Source organism: Asterias rubens, chromosome 4 (assembly GCF_902459465.1).
Source record: "Asterias rubens chromosome 4, eAstRub1.3, whole genome shotgun sequence".
NCBI lineage: Eukaryota > Metazoa > Echinodermata > Asteroidea > Forcipulatida > Asteriidae > Asterias > Asterias rubens.
The window spans coordinates 5,216,929-5,236,040 of NC_047065.1; the positions used below are offsets into that span (position 1 = coordinate 5,216,929).

The window sequence follows — 19,112 nt, forward strand, 5'->3', positions numbered from 1 at the left end:
TAGCATGAAATGTTATTATACCAACGAAACTTCCAAGTGATTTTCAGGATAAGCACACAACAGCTAAACACCAGTAACAAGCAATATTATGCAACAGATGAAAATTAGCTTGGTAATCCTGTTTTAATCAAGGAAGAAATTTCATGCTCTGCAAGTTTGTTATGCTTAGCAACTCTATGAAATTGGTCCCCGGTTGTAATCATACTTTCACAAACCGCTATGATGTTGATGAAATGGCGGTATCAAAGGCAGAGATGCCAAGTTTACGCAGAGACCAGCGCGCTGCCACGGGCGTGAGAATTTCCAGAACCCCCCCCCCCCCACACCATTTAAATACTAATTGATTAGGCCACTGTTAAAAAAAATCACAATCAGTCATCTGAAAACAGACAACAACCTTATCGACTGCTCGTTAATTTCGGTAAAACACACTCTCTGTGATTGGTTTAAGTTTTGCGTGACGTCATAAGTTTGCAACATATCGGTGTGGGGGGGGGGGGTGGGTCTTGGTCCCAAAGTTGTCAATAAATAAATAAAGACCAATGTGGGGGCAATAAGAGGGTTAGTTGCGATAGTAACCATCCATCCTCTCGACGGTCCCAGACCCGGCCCAAGGAGGATCCAGCTTTTGGGACGCCAACTCGCCCCTCGCGTGACGTCAGCATTCATAATGGGCGTTTCCCAATTTGCAACCATTCGAAGAGTTGAACTTGATGTTGCATTGCTCTAAGAAAGTGCTTGTACTGCGATTGCCATTTCTAGCTGGTTTACTTTTACTTCAATAACTCAAATGTCCGTTTATTATTTTTTAATTAAATATTCTTACAGGTTGTAATCCTATTTTATACCTTCCACCACTAGCAGGTAGGTGGCAATGCTGATGGTAGTATTACACCATCGTGGTTGATCAAAATAATAAACTATTTATTTATATACTTCTTAATCTAAACCATGGTCAATTTAATACAAACTGCGATTCAGGGTGGGAACTCTTAATAACGGACTATTGCTATAATTGCTGATTGTGTCATCATTGAAAATACAATAACAACCGGTGAAAAGTATTCGTCACTAAAAAAAATCCCTCCCCTGACTTATTGTCACATGTACCCATCCCATTTACACACACGACTCAGTCAGTGCACTCAAAATACATCGAGTTCATTCATCACAGGTACTCGTCACCAACTTCTATGCGTAAACACGTTGAGTTACATGCCGATTACCTGCGATTGAAGCCATTTTGTGAAAATCTTTTTACACTGTGTGTGGGAAACGGTGGGAGACACTAACATTGGGGTCTACTCAAATCAGAAAAACCGCAACTTTTTCTAAGTCTTTGGAGCTGAGGAACGTTTCCTGTTAACTATTTCGTACCACAAAACTGAAGGAAAATGTCGGGTGGTACTTTACAGGTAGGCTTACGTGGAGCTCAAGTAATTGTGTGATAAACATCCAACTGATTTTACGGATTTTACTGCGCACTGTCATGTGTGTGTGTCACATCCGAGTCGTGTGACTGTATTGTTTACACATGCAAAATGGTACCGATGCAAATAATAATTAATATGCAACACCGAAGTCTGCCATTAATTTTCCCATTGCATTCTTGTACATCTGAAAAGGAAAGTCCACTGTAAAGATCTAGGAGTGTATTTCCAGAAGTCCAGCCCCATATTATTACTAATAGTAATATAGTCTTGAAAAATGAAAGTAATTTATGGAAACGTTCCTTTTTTCATTTTAATTTTCAGTATAAACCTGCCAAGCCGAGCCATTCCTTACAGTGCCACAAATTTTTTTTAGTTTATTTTTTATGTCTTCCATGGAGGTAGAAATAGCTTATGATTTATGAAAATGAAATAAAATTATATATATAATTTACTCAAATGAGATATTCCTCTTGCAGTCGTGGTAAAAACATGGAGGTAGAAGTAAAAAATAAGTGAACAAAAAACAACAAGAAGTGGTGCAAGATGATGAGGAAACTTGTTCATGGCATAATCGCAATAATAATTGTGGATCGTATCCCTCCATTCGGAAAAATAAATATGAAAAAATAATTATAGTATCTAATTTACTTCAATGAGATAGGCTTATCCCTTTTTGTAAAAATGAGTGAAAAAGTGGTGGTGCCATACAGAAAGAAATCCCTTCATTCTCCTGACACTTTGTGACAGTGACAGTCGACTCTTTCTCTCTTACTCTTCCTCTTTTGTCTAAAAGGGGCGAGACAAAAGCTATAATAATTGCAACTGTCTTTGCAGTAAATCCTAATTTGAAAGGTTTTTCTCCCATCACAGTTTATGCGCCTAATTTAGTAACTGGGGCGTTTTCCCTCGAAACTTCGCCATCTGTGGTCGTACTACTAGCGCCCCAGTGAACTGTTGTAGATACAATGGAAATAAGCTATTGGGTATGATTTTTCAAACACCCCTAGCCACAAAAAAAGTATCAAAATGGCAAAAGGACCCAACAAAATAGCTTGAAAACCGCCTACTGGCTTCTGGATGTGCAAAAAAAAATGCAAAAATCATCAGCGGCAAACCTAAGAACAGGGCCCAATTTCATGGCTCTGCATACAACCGAAGTCTGCACTTAAGATCAACATTCGCCGCTTACTGTGCTAGCGCCAAATTTCTGCGCTAGCTTTTTAAGTAAAGAATGCCTAGTAACGTGGAGTACACACTCGTACCAGCCAAAAATTTCCTGCTAACTCGTGAAATACGCTTGATATAGGCACAGAATTCCCTGCTTACGTTAGCACTGATTCTTTGCTTACTGTAAGCAAAGCGCTGATTCTTTGCTTACTGTAAGCAGAGCTATGAAATTGGGCTCAGGTGAAGACAGATCTACTGAAGTCGATCTTGATGGATGGTTTCTCCGACTGTGAACTTAAAATTACTCAAAAGTGCCACCGATGGGACTCAAACTTTCACCCAGCTGATCAGAAACACCAGAGCTTGAGTCCAATGCTCTTAACCACTCGATCACGACACACATAATTACAGCAGTAGAGCCATGTTAAAATATTTCTATTTGCTCTGGTGTTACTGAAGTGATGACAGATATTTTTATAGTTAACATTTCAACTTTTGTTTGACGTTTCAGAAAGCCATTGACATTGTAACCAAGGCAACAGACGAAGATAAGAATGGTAACTACGAGGAAGCTCTTAAGCTGTACACACATGGAGTGGAATACTTCATCCATGCTAATAAATGTAAGAACAGTCTATGTGATGTTGAATGGTCAAATAGTAGGAGGGTTAACTGTAGGAGTGTTGATGCATTGCAGGCCTGATTTAGCTCAGAGTAGCGAATGCAATTGCCTCGTCATTCCAACAGTAGGAGGTGGCGTTAGTTGGAGGGTTGACTGTGTACTGTGTAGATGCATTCAGTTCACCACATGAATTCATGTAGGAATTGTCTAGATGATATTGAGCGGTCAGACAGTAGGAGGGTTGTCTGTGTAGTCTGTAGATGTATTCACCACATGATTTCAAATTGCAGGCTGGCTTAATCGTTCAAAACCATAGTGGATGATATTGAACGATCAGAATTAACTGTGTACTGGTCATTCAACACATTCAAACAGTTCACCACATTCAAACAGTTGAAGAGTTGACCGAGTGTGTAGAACCCTTTAGCCCGCATAACGCCCGGAGGCGCCCTGCGTATGACCACGCATACCGCCCGCACGCGCCCGCGCAGTTTGACATGGTGTACTTTGAGTTATACACATGCGATTATAACGCAGCAAACAGCCGTAGATAGAGTGCGATCTCAAGATGACAACAGTCTAAAAATAGCGCATGGTCCACATAAGAAAAAATGACGTAAGGTTCAAAGGTCGAAAGTCATTTCTCTATCAAACAACGCATGTATGAGTGGGTGCTTTTTCTCTGTGTGTGTAGCTGTACGTTTTCTCTGTGTAGCCGGACCGTATAGGGGATGTACCACGTACTACGCGCGCATGTACACAGTAATGGCAGTCTCCCGCTTGTTTCGCGTCAAAATTTCTGGTGTTTTTACACACGGAATACCGCAATTTGAAAGGATTTTACAAAAGATTTTAGGTACAGAAGGTATCTGTTGATAATAGAGGCATTCATTTTCATTTCTCAAGGTATGTTGTGATTATTTTCGTAGCTTTGTTTTCCTGTCGGACGACTAAATTTGAGAAAACTTTACTTTCCACGTAAACAAACCTTCACTTGGTACGCAAACAATGTTTTCAAATTTTTGTTGATCTCTCTTATGTTTCCAACCTGAAAGCTTGAATTTGGTGAGTCAAACAAAGGAACTGTGAAAATCATTCAAAAGATAATTTCATCCTCTACAAAATAAACTCAATTTGTAACACAAGAAAATAATCACACTGAAAGTTATCCGACGATTTCTGGATAGGGCCGGAAATCGATTGAATTTTCTTGGCGCACTAAGGAGCGTGTGACATTTTGTTTAATGTTGCGTGCGTGCTAAAGGGTTAAACCATATGAAGTCATATTGCAGGCTGGCATAGTTTGTCATTCAAAACTAAAGTGGATTATATTGAATGGTCAGATAGTAGGAGGGTTGACTGTATACATGATGTCATTGCAGGCTGGCATAGCATCTATCATTCTAAACTACAGTTGAACTGAATAGTCGAACAGAACGTGTAGGAGGGGGTTAACTTAACAAAGTGTTAAGAACAAATAAGAAAGATACTTTGTGCAGTTTAACCTGTCTTACTATTTCTTGATATATTTTGTTTGTTTTCTTCCATTTAGATGAGGCACATGGTGACAAAGCCAAACAAAGCATCAGGGATAAATGCACCCAGTATCTGGAACGAGCCGAGCAACTAAAGAAATACATCGAGAAGAAGAACAAGAAGAAGGCAGTGAAAGAAGGAGGTGGGAGCAGCAGCGCTGCAAAGAAAGGGTCAGTTGTTAGATAAGACAATCAGCTGTATTAGATAAATAATACCCTTCTATTTAGGAGGATCATAACCGCTATAGACCTTTATCATGATGCGGCCATCTTGGTTTTTCTCCCATTCATATCAATTTAACCAAACCGAGTCTAGAAGAAAAAATGGTCTGGTTCGTTTTTGTACCTAGCATCCACTACTCTTATTGGATACAGGGAACATGACCATGGTAGTGGGGACATGATAAAGGTCTTCACCCCCAGACACATGGCAGACAAATACAGCCTCTTATGAAAAGCAGTACAGGGTTTAAGCCAAGATTTTGTAAAAGCGTGTCAACATTTGCTTGAAGTTTACAAACTGGGTGTCCAAATTATTCACTTGCAATTACATGTAAATGACAGATAAATCAGGGAGTTCAAATTGAAAACGGGGTGTTCCAAAAGACACCAATACATCCCTCTGGCTAACATTATTAGCAAGTAGCCAGCAGGACCATTTCACTAGTCCACACGTTTTGTTCACGGCCCATATACTTGTATAAAATAACTTTAAAAACCAAATACTAAAAAACAAAAGATAAAATGAGGATGTAGGGATAAGTCCATACTTGTATAAAATAACTTTAAAAAAAAACCACTAACAAATACTAAAACATATAAATAGGGATGTTTGGTTTCCTAAAATCTTGCTGTTGGACATCGAGTCTGACAGCAACATTCAGTAGTGTTGGTATGTTTAGATCACATGGTCCTGTTGAAACTTATACTGCTCGGGAGGTGGGTTGAGAGCTTTCAATCCAAGTGTGGACACTAATTTAATTTCCAGTCCGTTTGGAGTGTGAGTGTTGCCATCCATGCACTGTAGTCTGGAAATTTTCTGCTATAATTTCAAAATTTCAAAATATTGTCATGACCTTGTGTAACTTCTAATAAAGAGCTTGTCTTTTGATATCTTGTTTCTATAGGGGTAAAAGCAATAAGAAAGACGATGGTAGTGACAGTGACAGTGATGACAACCCAGAAACTAAAAAGATGCAAAACCAGCTGCAAAGTAAGTTGTCGTGCTTCACCAGAATTATTGAGTGACGCTAACAGAAACTGTCTGGAATGGATACTAATACAAAACCCAATGTGTTTTGTTATAACTACTAAGATTAAAAGACACTGGACACTATTGGTAATTGTTAAAGACCACTCCTCTCACTTTGTTTATCTCAACATATGCATAAAATAACAAACCTGTGAACATTTTAGCTCAATTGGTCGTCAGAGTTGAGAGATAATAATGAAAGAAAAAACACCCTTGTCACACAAAGTTGTGTGCTTTCAGATGCTTGATTTTGAGACCTCAAAATCTAATTATGAGGTCTCAAAATCAAATTCTTTGAAAATTAATGCTTTCTCGAAAACTACGTCACTTCAGAGGGAGCTGTTTCTCACAATGTTTTATAAAAACTATCAACCTCTCATTGCTCGTTACCAAGAAAGTTTTTATGCTTGTAATTATTTTGAGTTATTACCAATAGTGTCCACTGCCTTTAATGCTAGCTTCTGATGACAAAATAGTGAAATATTCAGCATTTTCAGTAAAATTTAGTGCCGGTCGGTGCTCTGATTACAGCCGACCGCCACGGTGACAACCCTGTTGAACTCTTGAGTAAATGCTGAACTTTTGTCTCCGTCTTATGACCAGGTGCTATTATAATGGAGAAGCCAAACATCAAATGGAGCGACGTTGCTGGCCTTGAGGGGGCGAAAGATGCCCTGAAAGAAGCTGTCATTCTACCCATAAAGTTTCCTCATCTCTTCACAGGCAAGAGACAAGCCTGGAGAGGAATCCTGCTATATGGGGTAACGTCAATAAACAAGTTATTGAATTTATAACTTAGGGAATAAAAGGGTAGCGACGAGTTCTTTAACGGAGCCAAATAGCTATGAATTGCGCGTTCCGCGTGATAATATTGGCGTATGCGCGCGCCCGACACGCGGAAGCCATCCGGTTATAAACAGCTTCAGCTGGTCATTATCAACCGTTTAAACACCCCATCGTGACGCGCTCTCCACCAATTGGAGTAGCAAAACTGTCTGGGGTATTTATGAATATTAAATAATACCACAAGCGAACTGACTGGATATATTTTAAATCATTTGGGGTGGAAGGAAAACACATCTGTCAAAGGAAACTGACTTGGTAAATTTTTTAAAGGAATTGCAAAACCAATTAAAATTCCCTCAGTCAGTTTCCTTTGTAGTTTATTGTTTAATGTCCTGCTCTAATAATTTTGTCTTGTTCAGACCCCAAATTAATTGAATGATCTGATTATTCTTAAAAATGAAGGTAAAATTATCATTCCACCCCCTCCCCTAATCTTGCTGAGCGGTTAAGAGCACTGGACCTCAAGCTCTGGTGTTTCTAAAAAGCAGAGTGTGGGTTTGAGTCCCAATCGGGACACTTGTATCCTTAAGCAAGACACTTAACCATTATTGCTGCGTCCTTTGGATGGGACAAAAAGTTTTAGTTTCTTTGTGTTGTTTATTTCACGTAAATGAACCCAGTGCACTTTATCATAAAGAGAAGGGGTTCACCCAGGTGTTCCGTTTTGATTTGATGCATTTTTGGCCACAGCACCTTGTGAACAATTCATCATCATCATCATAAACGGTCGACTGCACAGCAGGCGGACACAAGCTTTTCCCATTCTCTCCTGTCTTGTGCTATTCTCCGGATCTCAAGCGGGGAGAGCAGAAAATCTGGGGAGAGCAGAAAATCCTTGGTGATCCCCGTAGCGCTCTATTTTCCCTCGGCTTCGCCTCGGGAAAATAGAACGCTCCGGGGATCACCTCGGGAGTCATAGTTTTAACCATAGCACTCGAAGCAGTCAATATTTTTATACTAACATTAAGTCTCAGTTTATTTGTTGTATGATTTTTACCAGAGGCTAGAGTAACATTGACATTTTTTGATTTTCTTTTTTTAATCTCTTAACAGCCACCAGGAACAGGTAAATCCTACCTGGCTAAAGCGGTCGCCACTGAGGCCAACAACTCCACATTTCTCTCCGTTTCTTCATCTGATCTCGTCTCCAAATGGCTGGGAGAAAGTGAAAAGTAAGCCATTGCCAAGATTATCTATTAATAGGTTGTAGCTATGATGTAGATTACTCTGGATGATGGAAGGCTGTTGTCACTGTAATCCAGTGGTTAGACTACAGGGCCCAATTTCATAGAGCTGCTTAGCACAAAAATTTGCTTAGCATGAAATTTCTTCCTTGATAAAAACAGGATTCCCAACCAAATTTCCACGTGATTTTCATGATAAGCAACAGCTGAATATCGGTAACAAGCAATATGCAACAAAAGGAAATTTGGTTGGTAATCCCGTTTTTAATCAAGGATGAAATTTCATGCTTAGCAAATGTTTGTGCTTAGCAGCTCGAAAAATTGGGCCCAGGACTTGCTATAAAAAGGTTGTGGGTTCGAATCCTACCAAGCTTACTGCTGATTTCACACATTGACTAGAATAGGCATTGGCGTCTAGTTACTGAATCACAATTTCTTGATTTGTAATCATAGACGTTAAAGTAACGTTTGCTGGAGAGAAATTGGCTGCTGCTTTTGCTTTCTCGGCTTTCTCCCTTAACTCTTTTGCTTCAGCTCTCATTTTGTTTATGCTGGTGCTAATTTGGCATAAGGAGCAAGTTTGGGTGAGTGACTAGACTTGACCAGAAACTGTGACATAGCTCTCGAATTGGCCATATTGACCATGCTCTAGTGCATGGTTCGATATAGTCAATCTCCCTGTGCTCTATGGTTTCTGATTAGGCTAGTCGATCTAGTCAAGTCAAGTCGCCACCCAAACTTGCTCACTGAATTCAAACTCTGGTGTTTCTGATCAGCAGAGTGTGGTTTTGAATCCCCAGCCGTGACACTTGTGTCCTTAAGCAAAACACTTAACCATTGCTTCGTTCTTTGGATGGGACGTTAAGCCGTTGGTCCCGTGTGTTGTGTAAGGCATGTAAAAGAACCCAGTGCACTTATCGAAAAGAGAAGGGGTTCGCCCCGGTGTTCCTGGCTGGATTGGTGGCATGTTGCGCCACAGCACCTTGTAAATCATTACATGGTGCTATGTAAAAGGAGTAGATCTCACAATTCAAACTTAGTCCCATACCTTGCATAAAATATTTTATGTTTCAGCGCTTTGAGACGCCCTTCAGGTGTATAAAGCGCTATATAAATCTTGACTATTATTATTATTATTATACCTCTCTCTCTCTCTCTCTCTTAATAAAGTTTGTCTTGACTCTTTACACCTTACAGGTTAGTCAAGACATTGTTCTCTATGGCTAGAGATAACAAACCCTCCATCATTTTCATAGATGAGGTAGATTCACTCTGCGGCTCAAGGAGTGAAAACGAGAGTGAGTCAGCCAGACGTATCAAGACAGAGTTTCTCGTCAACATGCAGGGTAAGGATTCAGTCATCTGCTTAGGGGTCTGATTACATGGCTGTTGCTTATCGCGGAATTCTGCGTTTGCGATCACCGTTCTTTGCTTACGGGGGGCAAGCGTTGAATTTCTGGGCTAGCTGTGTAAGGGAAGTACATATGCCTAGTAGTGCCGAGTCTGTATGCACGCAAGCAAAATTTCCTTGCTACTTGGCGGCTTTTTTATGTTCTATTTGCTAATTGTGTTTGTGTTGTGTCTATGGCTGTACCCCACAAGCCTAGGATTATTTGAACAATCTTCTTACAGCTTCTATTGTTACATTTCTTCAGTATCATTAGCATTGTTCATGTATACTCTTTGCTGGTAATGTACTGCTAGATTTTTTTCCAGTGGTTCCTTCTTTTCTTGCCGTGAGTACGGAAATAAAAGAATACCACAGTAGAAACTCAAAATTCCTGAGTTTCATTGTAAAGACGAAAGTATGATAAACGGTGCTTTGCTATACCTTGTCTGTAATTTTTGTATCATTCATTAGTTTTGAATTTGTTGTTTCTTTTATTAATCTTTTGTTCTACAGTTATCGTAAAACCGGAAGAATGAAAAACGGTGCTTTACAACACATTGTTTGTGATTACAACAGTGATTGATATATTTCCTTCTTTTTTAATCTGTATTTCCCTTTTCTTGTACAGTTTTATGGTTTCTTTAACAGCACCTTGCTTAACTTTGAGGCACAAATGGAATCTTGTTTTTCATGTGCCTTTTAGGTAGCTTTGTTTGTGTAGGCCTGACGTTCTGTTTTAATTTGTATGCTGTATTTTATTGGTTTTTGTTTTAAAATTTTTGACTTTACACATACAATTGGGGGGGGGGAAAGGTTTAAAAGAATGTATTTAATATGATGATGCAATATATATGTACATTTTTAATAAGGCATTGATGAATGAATGAATGAGGTTGTTACACTTTGCTGCTTTTTATGCTACACTCCCCATGTTACATTATATGCATATGTTAAATGGTATTATAGACACATAAACAAATAAAAAAACATTAAATATTGAAAAATTAGACATTTTTAAGATTCGGAATTAACAAAGAAACAATGCCCAATGTCATGGCTCTCTGCTTACCACTGAATTCGGTGCTTAATGCACCATGTAAGCTAAACTAACCTATGCGGCGTAAGTGCGTAAGCCGAATTTCACTGTAAGCAGAGCCATGGAATTGAAAAACAAATTTGTGACTTGGACGTTTTTGTTTTTGCTTGCTTTGATGTAGGAGTCGGCTTGGACAATGATCAGGTTCTCGTATTAGGAGCTACCAACATCCCCTGGTCATTAGACGCTGCCATCAGAAGAAGGTAAAACACACTCCTCACTATATGGCCTCAATTTTAACGAAGTTGTACCAGAAGCATGCGGCCGTCAAATACTTTGTTGGACAGGCGCAATCAAAGAACTCACGGGCTTATCAATAAAGGATGCATATCGATCTGCACTTGATAGGCAGAAGTGGACCTACCTGTCTCAAAGTGTGTATATACTAAGCGCCTCGAGTACCTTGTTTGGTAGATACGTGCGCTATATAAGACTTTGATATTACTATTATTGTTATTATGACTCTTTGAAATGGGGCCCCGATCTCTGTATTTTATACTGATGCAATCAATTAGACCACTTTTTGTAGTTGGCTATTATACTCAAACAAACTGCATTTCTTCATTCAGATTTGAGAGAAGAATATATATCCCCTTACCCGAGGAGCAAGCACGCTGCACGATGTTCAAACTACACATGGGTAAGACGCCCTGTGAGCTGACGGACAATGATTACAGATACCTGGCTGAGTTGAGTAGCGGGTACTCCGGTGCCGATATCAGCATCGTGGTCAGAAACGCTCTCATGGAACCCGTCCGCAAAGTGCAGACGGCAACACATTTTAAGACGGTACGTTCAAGAGTATTGTTTTTTTTCCTAAAGACTGTGCAGGTCTCATAAGATACATTTTGCGGTGATGCCTAGAGATAAATCGCTTTTGAGTGATGGTGGTTCTAAGAAGAACAGGAGGACTCCATGTTTGGGAGAGTACTCTTTCCGTCGTCGGTCTCAGTCAGGAGATTGACGACGGACAGAGTATGCTGTCGGAAACATGGTGTCACAGTAAAATATTTCTTACAATCATTCCACCATGCAAACCTACACGTCGTATCGTACAGATCTCGCATGTGTTCGACGGTTTTTGGGACCACTAACAGGTTCCCCTGTACAGAGCCTTTAACGCATGAAGGAAACAAACTCGCACACTTGAACGGGTCCCAATGTTCGATTATGCACGAGACTTGCACAGTCTGTTTTTTTCCCTTAATGAAGTTAGTAATGGTGTACCCTAAAAGATTTGCCTTAAAGACAGTGGACACTATTGGTAAGTGTCAAAGACCAGTCTCTTCACTTGGTGTATCTCAACATACATCAAATAACAAACCTGTGCAAACTTGAGCTCAATTGGTCGTCGAAGTTGCGAGATAATGAAAGAAAAAACACCCTGGTCACCCGAAGTTGCGGCTTTCAGATGCTTGATTTCGTGACCTCAAATTCTAAATCTGAGGTCTCAAAATCAAATTCGTGGAAAATTCCTTCTTTCTTGAAAACTACGTCACTTCAGAGGGAGCTGTTTCTCACAATGTTTTATACTATCAACCTCTCCCCATTACTCGTAATCAAGAAAGGTTTTATGGTAATAATTATTTTGAGTAATTGCCAGTAGTGTCCACTGTATTTAATGAAATTGTTTATTATGCTTAACTTGCCTTTTGAAATTTGAAATTTGATAACAAAATTGAACAAAAAATTATTTATTGGTATAATTTTTTTCACAAACAACATCAAGAGAAAACCATATAGAACAGTAGGGCTTTTAAAACCAAGATAAACACCAAATAGAAAACTTTCCAAAGACCTTGTTTCAATTCAGCATGCTTCGGCCAATCATTCAAACATTTGGGTCCAGTTTGCCCCACAGTTTGGAATCATCCTGGAGAGAACCCTGTAATGTTTATGTAGGAATGCCTGAACTCAATCCTGGAAGAAAACAATCTGAGGGTGCGTTCGATTAGCTTCCCTGGGTCGACCCCGGTGGGCTCATCCGAGTGGCAAATTTAATTATTCCAGGCAGATAATTACCCCACGTTCGTCCTGGAAAAGTTGCCTATTTTTTTTCCCAGGACGAACATGTGCAGATAATTACCCACGTTCTTCCTGGGAGAAAAATACGCACCCTTCTTGTGGTGACGTCAGTGCACCTCGGGCCAGCCCACAGTGCCCCGCTTGTGGACCCTTAGTAACAAATTAAATTTGTTATTAATTTCTTGACTTTGAATTGTATACCCTAAAAGATTGCCAATTTTAACTATCTGTGTGTATTATTTCAACAGATTTCCGGCCCCTCCCCACAAGATCCCAATGTCATGCTCCATGACCTATTGACCCCATGCTCACCCGGTGACCCCCAGGCCAGGGAGATGACATGGCTCAATGTGCCAGGAGAGAAGCTAGCGGAACCAAGGGTTACAGTGGTATGTACATAGATATTAGTCTGGTCCCCCAAGGGTTATGTACATTGGGTGCGTTCGTTAAGCTTCCCTGGGTCTACCCCGCGGTGCTCACTCGGGTGAGCCCCTGACAAGAGCTAAACGAACGACCACTCACCGCTCTCGTAGTGTAGTCGTTTACCTTGGGCCAGCCCCAAGTGACCCACTCCACAAGCAGGGCACTGGGGGCTGACCTGGGTGAGCCCCTGGAATGACGTCAAAAGCTATTCGAACTTTCAATTTCTGTGTAACGATTGGTCTGCTCCAAATTAACATACTTGGTCAGCTACTGACCATCCTTGTATACGGGGCCTACAGTTAAATGACTCATCGAAGTGAAGAAACGTTTGTGGGTGTATCTTACTTGAAGAACCTACAATCTTCAGGGGTCGAAATCGCCACTAGCCCGCTATTTTACAGTGGGGCTACTTATTTATGCAGTTTGATAGCCATGTGGGCTAGTGGAAAAAATAATGTAAAAATTAACATCACAAACAGTAATGGACTGTGCTAAATGTGACCTGAGTTTGTGCCGTGACTCAAGACATCATGTGTTTTTCGGGCTATCAATATCTCATCAGGACAACTAAAAATTCTGGGTTACTAGCCCTGTTGACTACCATGAAAATACACTTAAAGGAACTTTCAATTTCTGTGTAACGATTGGTCTGCTCCAAATTAACATACTTGGTCAGCTACTGACCATCCTTGTATACGGGGCCTACAGTTAAATGACTCATCGAAGTGAAGAAACGTTTGTGGGTGTATCTTACTTGAAGAACCTACAATCTTCAGGGGTCGAAATCGCCACTAGCCCGCTATTTTACAGTGGGGCTACTTATTTATGCAGTTTGATAGCCATGTGGGCTAGTGAAAAAAATAATGTAAAAATTAACATCACAAACAGTAATGGACTGTGCTAAATGTGACCTGAGTTTGTGCCGTGACTCAAGACATAATGTGTTTTTCGGGCTATCAATATCTCATCAGGACAACTAAAAATTCTGGGTTACTAGCCCTGTTGACTACCATGAAAATACACTTAAAGGAACATTACAAAATTGGTTTTGCTAACAAAACAGTTGCTGGCAGTGTAAGCGTTTTATGTAATCCACCATATACATAAACTGACAAACCTGTAGACGTTTGAGATCGATCGGCCATCTGGGTCACGAGAGAATAGTGTACAACAGATTACAAATTTTGCATTGCATCGATGCCAAAATAAAAATGAATAAAACGCTCGCTGAGCGATAAACTCCAAACGCGAAGTTAGATTATTTATTTCTCATCAAATAACATATTTCAGACAGAAATATTTCAAGGGATGTTTTTACTGTCATCATCATTAGATTGTGTTAGTTTTATGTAAATCTGTGATCTTCACGATTTTTGTTTCTTACCAATTCTGTAACGTTCCTTTAATTTCGACCCCTGTCACTTGATGATGTGTTATTTTCTTTTTCATCGTTAACAGAAAGACCTGACTGCTTCATTAGATCGAATTAAACCATCGGTCAACGAGGACGATCTAGGCAAATATGTCAAGTTCACTGAGGACTTTGGACAGGAGGGTTGATCAAAGGTAGGACCTGCCATCTGTTTTGTCACATACCCTGTTTGTTGTCTTGAGTTTAATTAATACTTAGGGTATCAATGTGTGGTGAAGGGGGTTTTCAACTAGTGGCTTAATCCCAACGAGGCCTGGTTCTTGATAATTTTACAGAGACGAAGTTGAGGTAAATTATCAAGAACCAGGCCTCGGCGGGTTTACATGGTTTAAACCACTAGTTGAAAACTGATTCACTTTGATTCTCATTCATAAATAGCTGTTCGGTCAAAAAACATCAACACTTTTTGTCAAAAAGTAAATTAAATGCAAAAATTTTAATTGTTCAATGATTTCTTTCAACACAACACCCCTCTGCCGCCCTCGGGTAAACAACCCCTTATAAGGGAATCCTGTACGCGTCGCGCGTATCGCGTGATGTGGCACAACTGTCCAGGCCGTTGCTCTCAACCAATAGGAATGAAGAAACTGTCTCATAAGCACAGGTGCAAGCTCGCGGCTCACGCCCATGTTTCAACATTTTAACTGGTCATAAACAAAGGTTTATACACACCCACGTGACGTGCTCTCCACCAATAGGAGTAGCGAAACTGTCTGAGGTATTTATGAACGATAGATAAAAGGAACCTAACTACTTTTGTCTCTGGGCTAAATTGGGTTAGGGTAGGCAGCTTTTCTAAACACCGGGCTTAGGCTTTGGATTGGGCTTGAGCTTCAAAGCGTGATGGTATTTATGTTCCAAGCTCTCGATTGAAATGCACAATCTCATTTTTGTTTGCTTGCAGAAACAGAAAAATTGAACAGTGCAAGAATAAGTGGAGACAGATGTACATACAAATGCTGAATTCTACTACGACACCTAGAAGCAAGGTGATACTGAAAGATGTTTCACTAACAACACTCAAGGCTTTCTGGAACAATGAAGAAGGCCTCCTGTACTCCCACCATAACCTCGTTCAGACTTTTCAAATCTTAAAAGTGTGGGTAGTTTTGTAACACAAAACGCAATGTCGACAGATTTACATTAAACTTACACCGTTTGAAGATAATGGTAGTAGAAAGCGTACCTTAAAAAAGTAGTAGCTGAAGTGCTGTAGTTTTTGAGAAATGAGTAAAACAATGTCATGAAAATAACGTTTTTACAAAATAATTTTCATCCAGTCTCAAAAACTACAGCACCTCAGATCAGTATCTTCAAACTGTGTAAGTTTAGTTTAAATCTGTGGACATTATGTGTTTTGTCCTACAAAAAGTACATAGACCCTATGAACAAGTAAACGCACAAAGGAGTGGATATTCTTTTATCATGAAGAAGGTTTAAGACTGTGGTTTTTGTTACTGAAAGTTAGTCTCAGTAACTTGGAACTTTAAAAGAAATTTTCATTTTTTTTATTATTTTTTTTCTTCTTCTTTTTTTGTTCATTCACTGACCAACTCAATTATTTTGGCTTATAACTGTGCCAATAATAATCATTGCATCCGGTTTAGTATTACACGGTGGCCATGGCTTCTGTTGCCCTTCTTGGCCTTGGTGCCCCTTCAAAAGCTTCCCGAAGACTTTCGATTGGAAGTGCCCTTTGCAAAAAGAAAATGGCCTTGACCACTCAAAGATGAAACACCAGGCCTGTTGCATGTCATGAATTAGGGCCAGCATTTGCCTGCTGCGAAAATATGTCTGTTAACCAATGTTTAAAAAGTAATTCATCTGCTAAAAACGTTTAACCGCTGTTTCCTGTCGTTCCTACTATCGCTGATTTTCTATTCTAAATTGCAATACTTAAAATTTGGTCTAGTTTCTTCGGTCATTTTGTTATAATTCGGAATGTCTTTTTTATTTTTTTTTGTTTTTTAAGAACTATAAGCTAGATGTACCTTCACAAGTTTTGGTTGTTAAACGCACTGGACACTATTGGTAATTACTGAAATTAATTGTTAGCATAAAAACTTACTTGGTAACGAGCAATGGAGAGCTGTTGATAGTATAAAACATTGTGAGAAACGACTCCCTCTGAAGTAACGTAGTTTTAGAGAAAAGGTAATTTCTCACTCAAATAATAAAAGACTTCAGCTGAAGCCTTTTATTATGCATGCGAGAGCACACAAAGTAATGCAACAAGAGTGTTTTTTTTCTTTCTGTATTGTTTAGCGAACTTGATGTCCAATTGAGCCCAAATTTTCCGGGTTTGTTATTTTATGCATATTTTGGGATACACCGAAGTGAGAATACTGGTCTTTGACAATTACCAATAGTGTCCACTGCCTTTAAAGAACATTTTCATAGTTATGACCAGACGCTGATCCAGCAAGTTGGTAGAACGTAAGCTTTAACTTATCATGTACATATCTGACCTTTCAACTTCGGAAGATTTTATATAAATTATATGTACAGCAAAACTACCCAAAAAAAAACGTCAAAGGCAGACGTTTTTTTGTTATTTCTTCAGAGAGGTTACTTACCACTGCACAGTCAGTGTTGGCACTTAAACAAAAGTTTTCTAGAAATTATATTCAAACTGAAGTCGCAAATAATACTACCTATAATAGTACAGTGTTTTCTTTTGATAGAGTACTTATAAGTGAACATATTTTGCTTAAACCATGGAGGTACCTCCATGCTTAAACCCAAGGCCAAAAATTTGTAACTAAGTCCTTTTTCTCAAGTCAAGTACCAAGTAATTGCTGGAGTCAAGTCCCACATCACAAAGATAGACCCCTTGCATAACGCGAAGCGCTACATGGGACGCTGAGGTCACACGCACATTTTTACGCACAAAGAACAACTTATGGTCCAATGATTTGCCCAAGTGAGACTTTTTGAGTGTGTGACGTCACATGCAAGGGGGTCTGTCTATTGGCAACATGGTAATTTTTACTTAATTTGGGGTCGAACAAGAGCTGGATTTGGACCTTCGTTCCTAATAATTGTCATCTGATTTTGAGCTCGGTGTCAATTGCAAAAGGTGTCAATTAGTATAATTGTACACTATCTGTTAGTATTATTATCATTATTAACCCCCCATGTTGCCGACTTGGCTCCAAGAATAGGTCTATAATACAATAACAAGCCAAGCCTGTTTAAATAAAAACACAGGATCCCTTTAGCATATGTAGAGTTATAAGATTTGCCATCTTTATTCTTCACTCATTCTGCCAAATTAAGTAATACTTTGGGTTGCCCTTCAATACAATATTTAGCTCTTATTTTATTGACAGTACTTTTCGTTTGAATAACTGGGTATTTTCTTTGGATGCTTCTATTTCTTGGAAACTAAGTGTTCAATCTCTGTTTTTACAATGACTAGAATAAGTATCGTCTTCTAGTTGCCGGATCACAATTTCTTGATTTGTGCAATTATAGTCGTAGACGTTAAACCAATGTTTGTATGAGAGCGATTGGCTGTTGCCAGCTTGGCACTTATATCCCCTTGTGCGAGTTTGCAGAGTTCCCTTGATGGGAAGATCATCTAAACAAACAAACAAACAAACAAACAAACTGCATTGTTTTTATGAAGAAAAAAAACCTCATTTACCCCTGGGGGCGGTAGTCTCTGTGAAGGATTATTTGAATAATATGGCAAAGAGATGTCCATTAAAACATCAAACAAAAATGTTACGTGTAAAATAAAGCAATTAAAGAAACAAACTGTAGTAGGTATTTAGTCGTAAGAAGTTAACATATAGATCCATTTAATTATTAGTATTTTTTTGGTTGTATCATAGAATCCAAACGAGAAATGCTTGAAATCTTACTGTGTATAAAAAAAATATGTCAGATATTAATAACAAAAACAATGTTGAATTTATCTTAATACTGATCGTGTATTATTTGTGTTGTATCACAAGTTTCTGAAACATTACAACCTTTGGAAATCTGTTTTCTTTTCTTGTTTTTAAAAGACTACTTAACAGGCCCTGAATTACCCAACAGCACCCCAAGCAATTGCTGTAATGTCATGTGCTTTTGCTGTCATGCCCTTTTGCTGTCATGCCCTTTGAAAAAGCTCAATGAAAAATTCACATGCTGTCCCCTTCAAGAGTGAAATTCAAGGCCAAACTTGCTATTTACCTTGAGAACTGTTTATTGAAACAAGTTGAACGAAAAGAAAAAAAAGAGTCAAGTACAAAATCTGTTTCGTTTTGCCCTACAAAAAGGAAAAAGGCAAGAAAATAAGATATGTTCGCCCCCGTGTTCCTGGCTGTGGCTGCTGTATGCGCCGTAGCACCTTGTAAACCCTTATAAGGCGCTACATATTTGGGTCTCATAATTCATAACTTCAATAAACCATCTTTCTGTATAATGTATACATGTATACTATAAAGCGCCCTGAGTATCTTGTTTGGTAGATACGTGCGCTATATAAGACTTTGATATTATTATCTATTATTTTTATATTATTACATGAAGATGACTATTTTAGACAGGAAGAAGCCAGATTTTTACACAAACTGTACAAAATATTGGGTTTTTCATTCGAAAACATCACTTTTTTGCTTACGTCATGTACGTGGCGACTGTTAGCAGAATTTCATAAAAACTGCTAACTATCGGCTTGCAAACTTACCGATGGTTTCTGTTGGCAGATGAGAA

At 39.1% G+C, this 19,112-nt stretch overlaps 1 protein-coding gene across 1 annotated transcript; it reads left to right on the plus strand.

Annotated features, from left to right (window-relative positions):
• Positions 1–1,183: 1,183 nt before the first annotated feature.
• LOC117289638 (vacuolar protein sorting-associated protein 4B-like) lies at positions 1,184–15,576 on the plus strand. Its single transcript, XM_033770848.1, has 12 exons — positions 1,184–1,415; positions 3,112–3,223; positions 4,775–4,928; positions 5,885–5,970; positions 6,613–6,770; positions 7,909–8,027; positions 9,237–9,385; positions 10,647–10,728; positions 11,095–11,314; positions 12,799–12,939; positions 14,432–14,539; positions 15,310–15,576. The coding sequence occupies exons 1-11, from the start codon at positions 1,395–1,397 to the stop codon at positions 14,531–14,533; spliced, it is 1,344 nt and encodes a 447-aa protein (XP_033626739.1). The 5' UTR covers positions 1,184–1,394; the 3' UTR covers positions 14,534–14,539; positions 15,310–15,576.
• Positions 15,577–19,112: the final 3,536 nt, after the last annotated feature.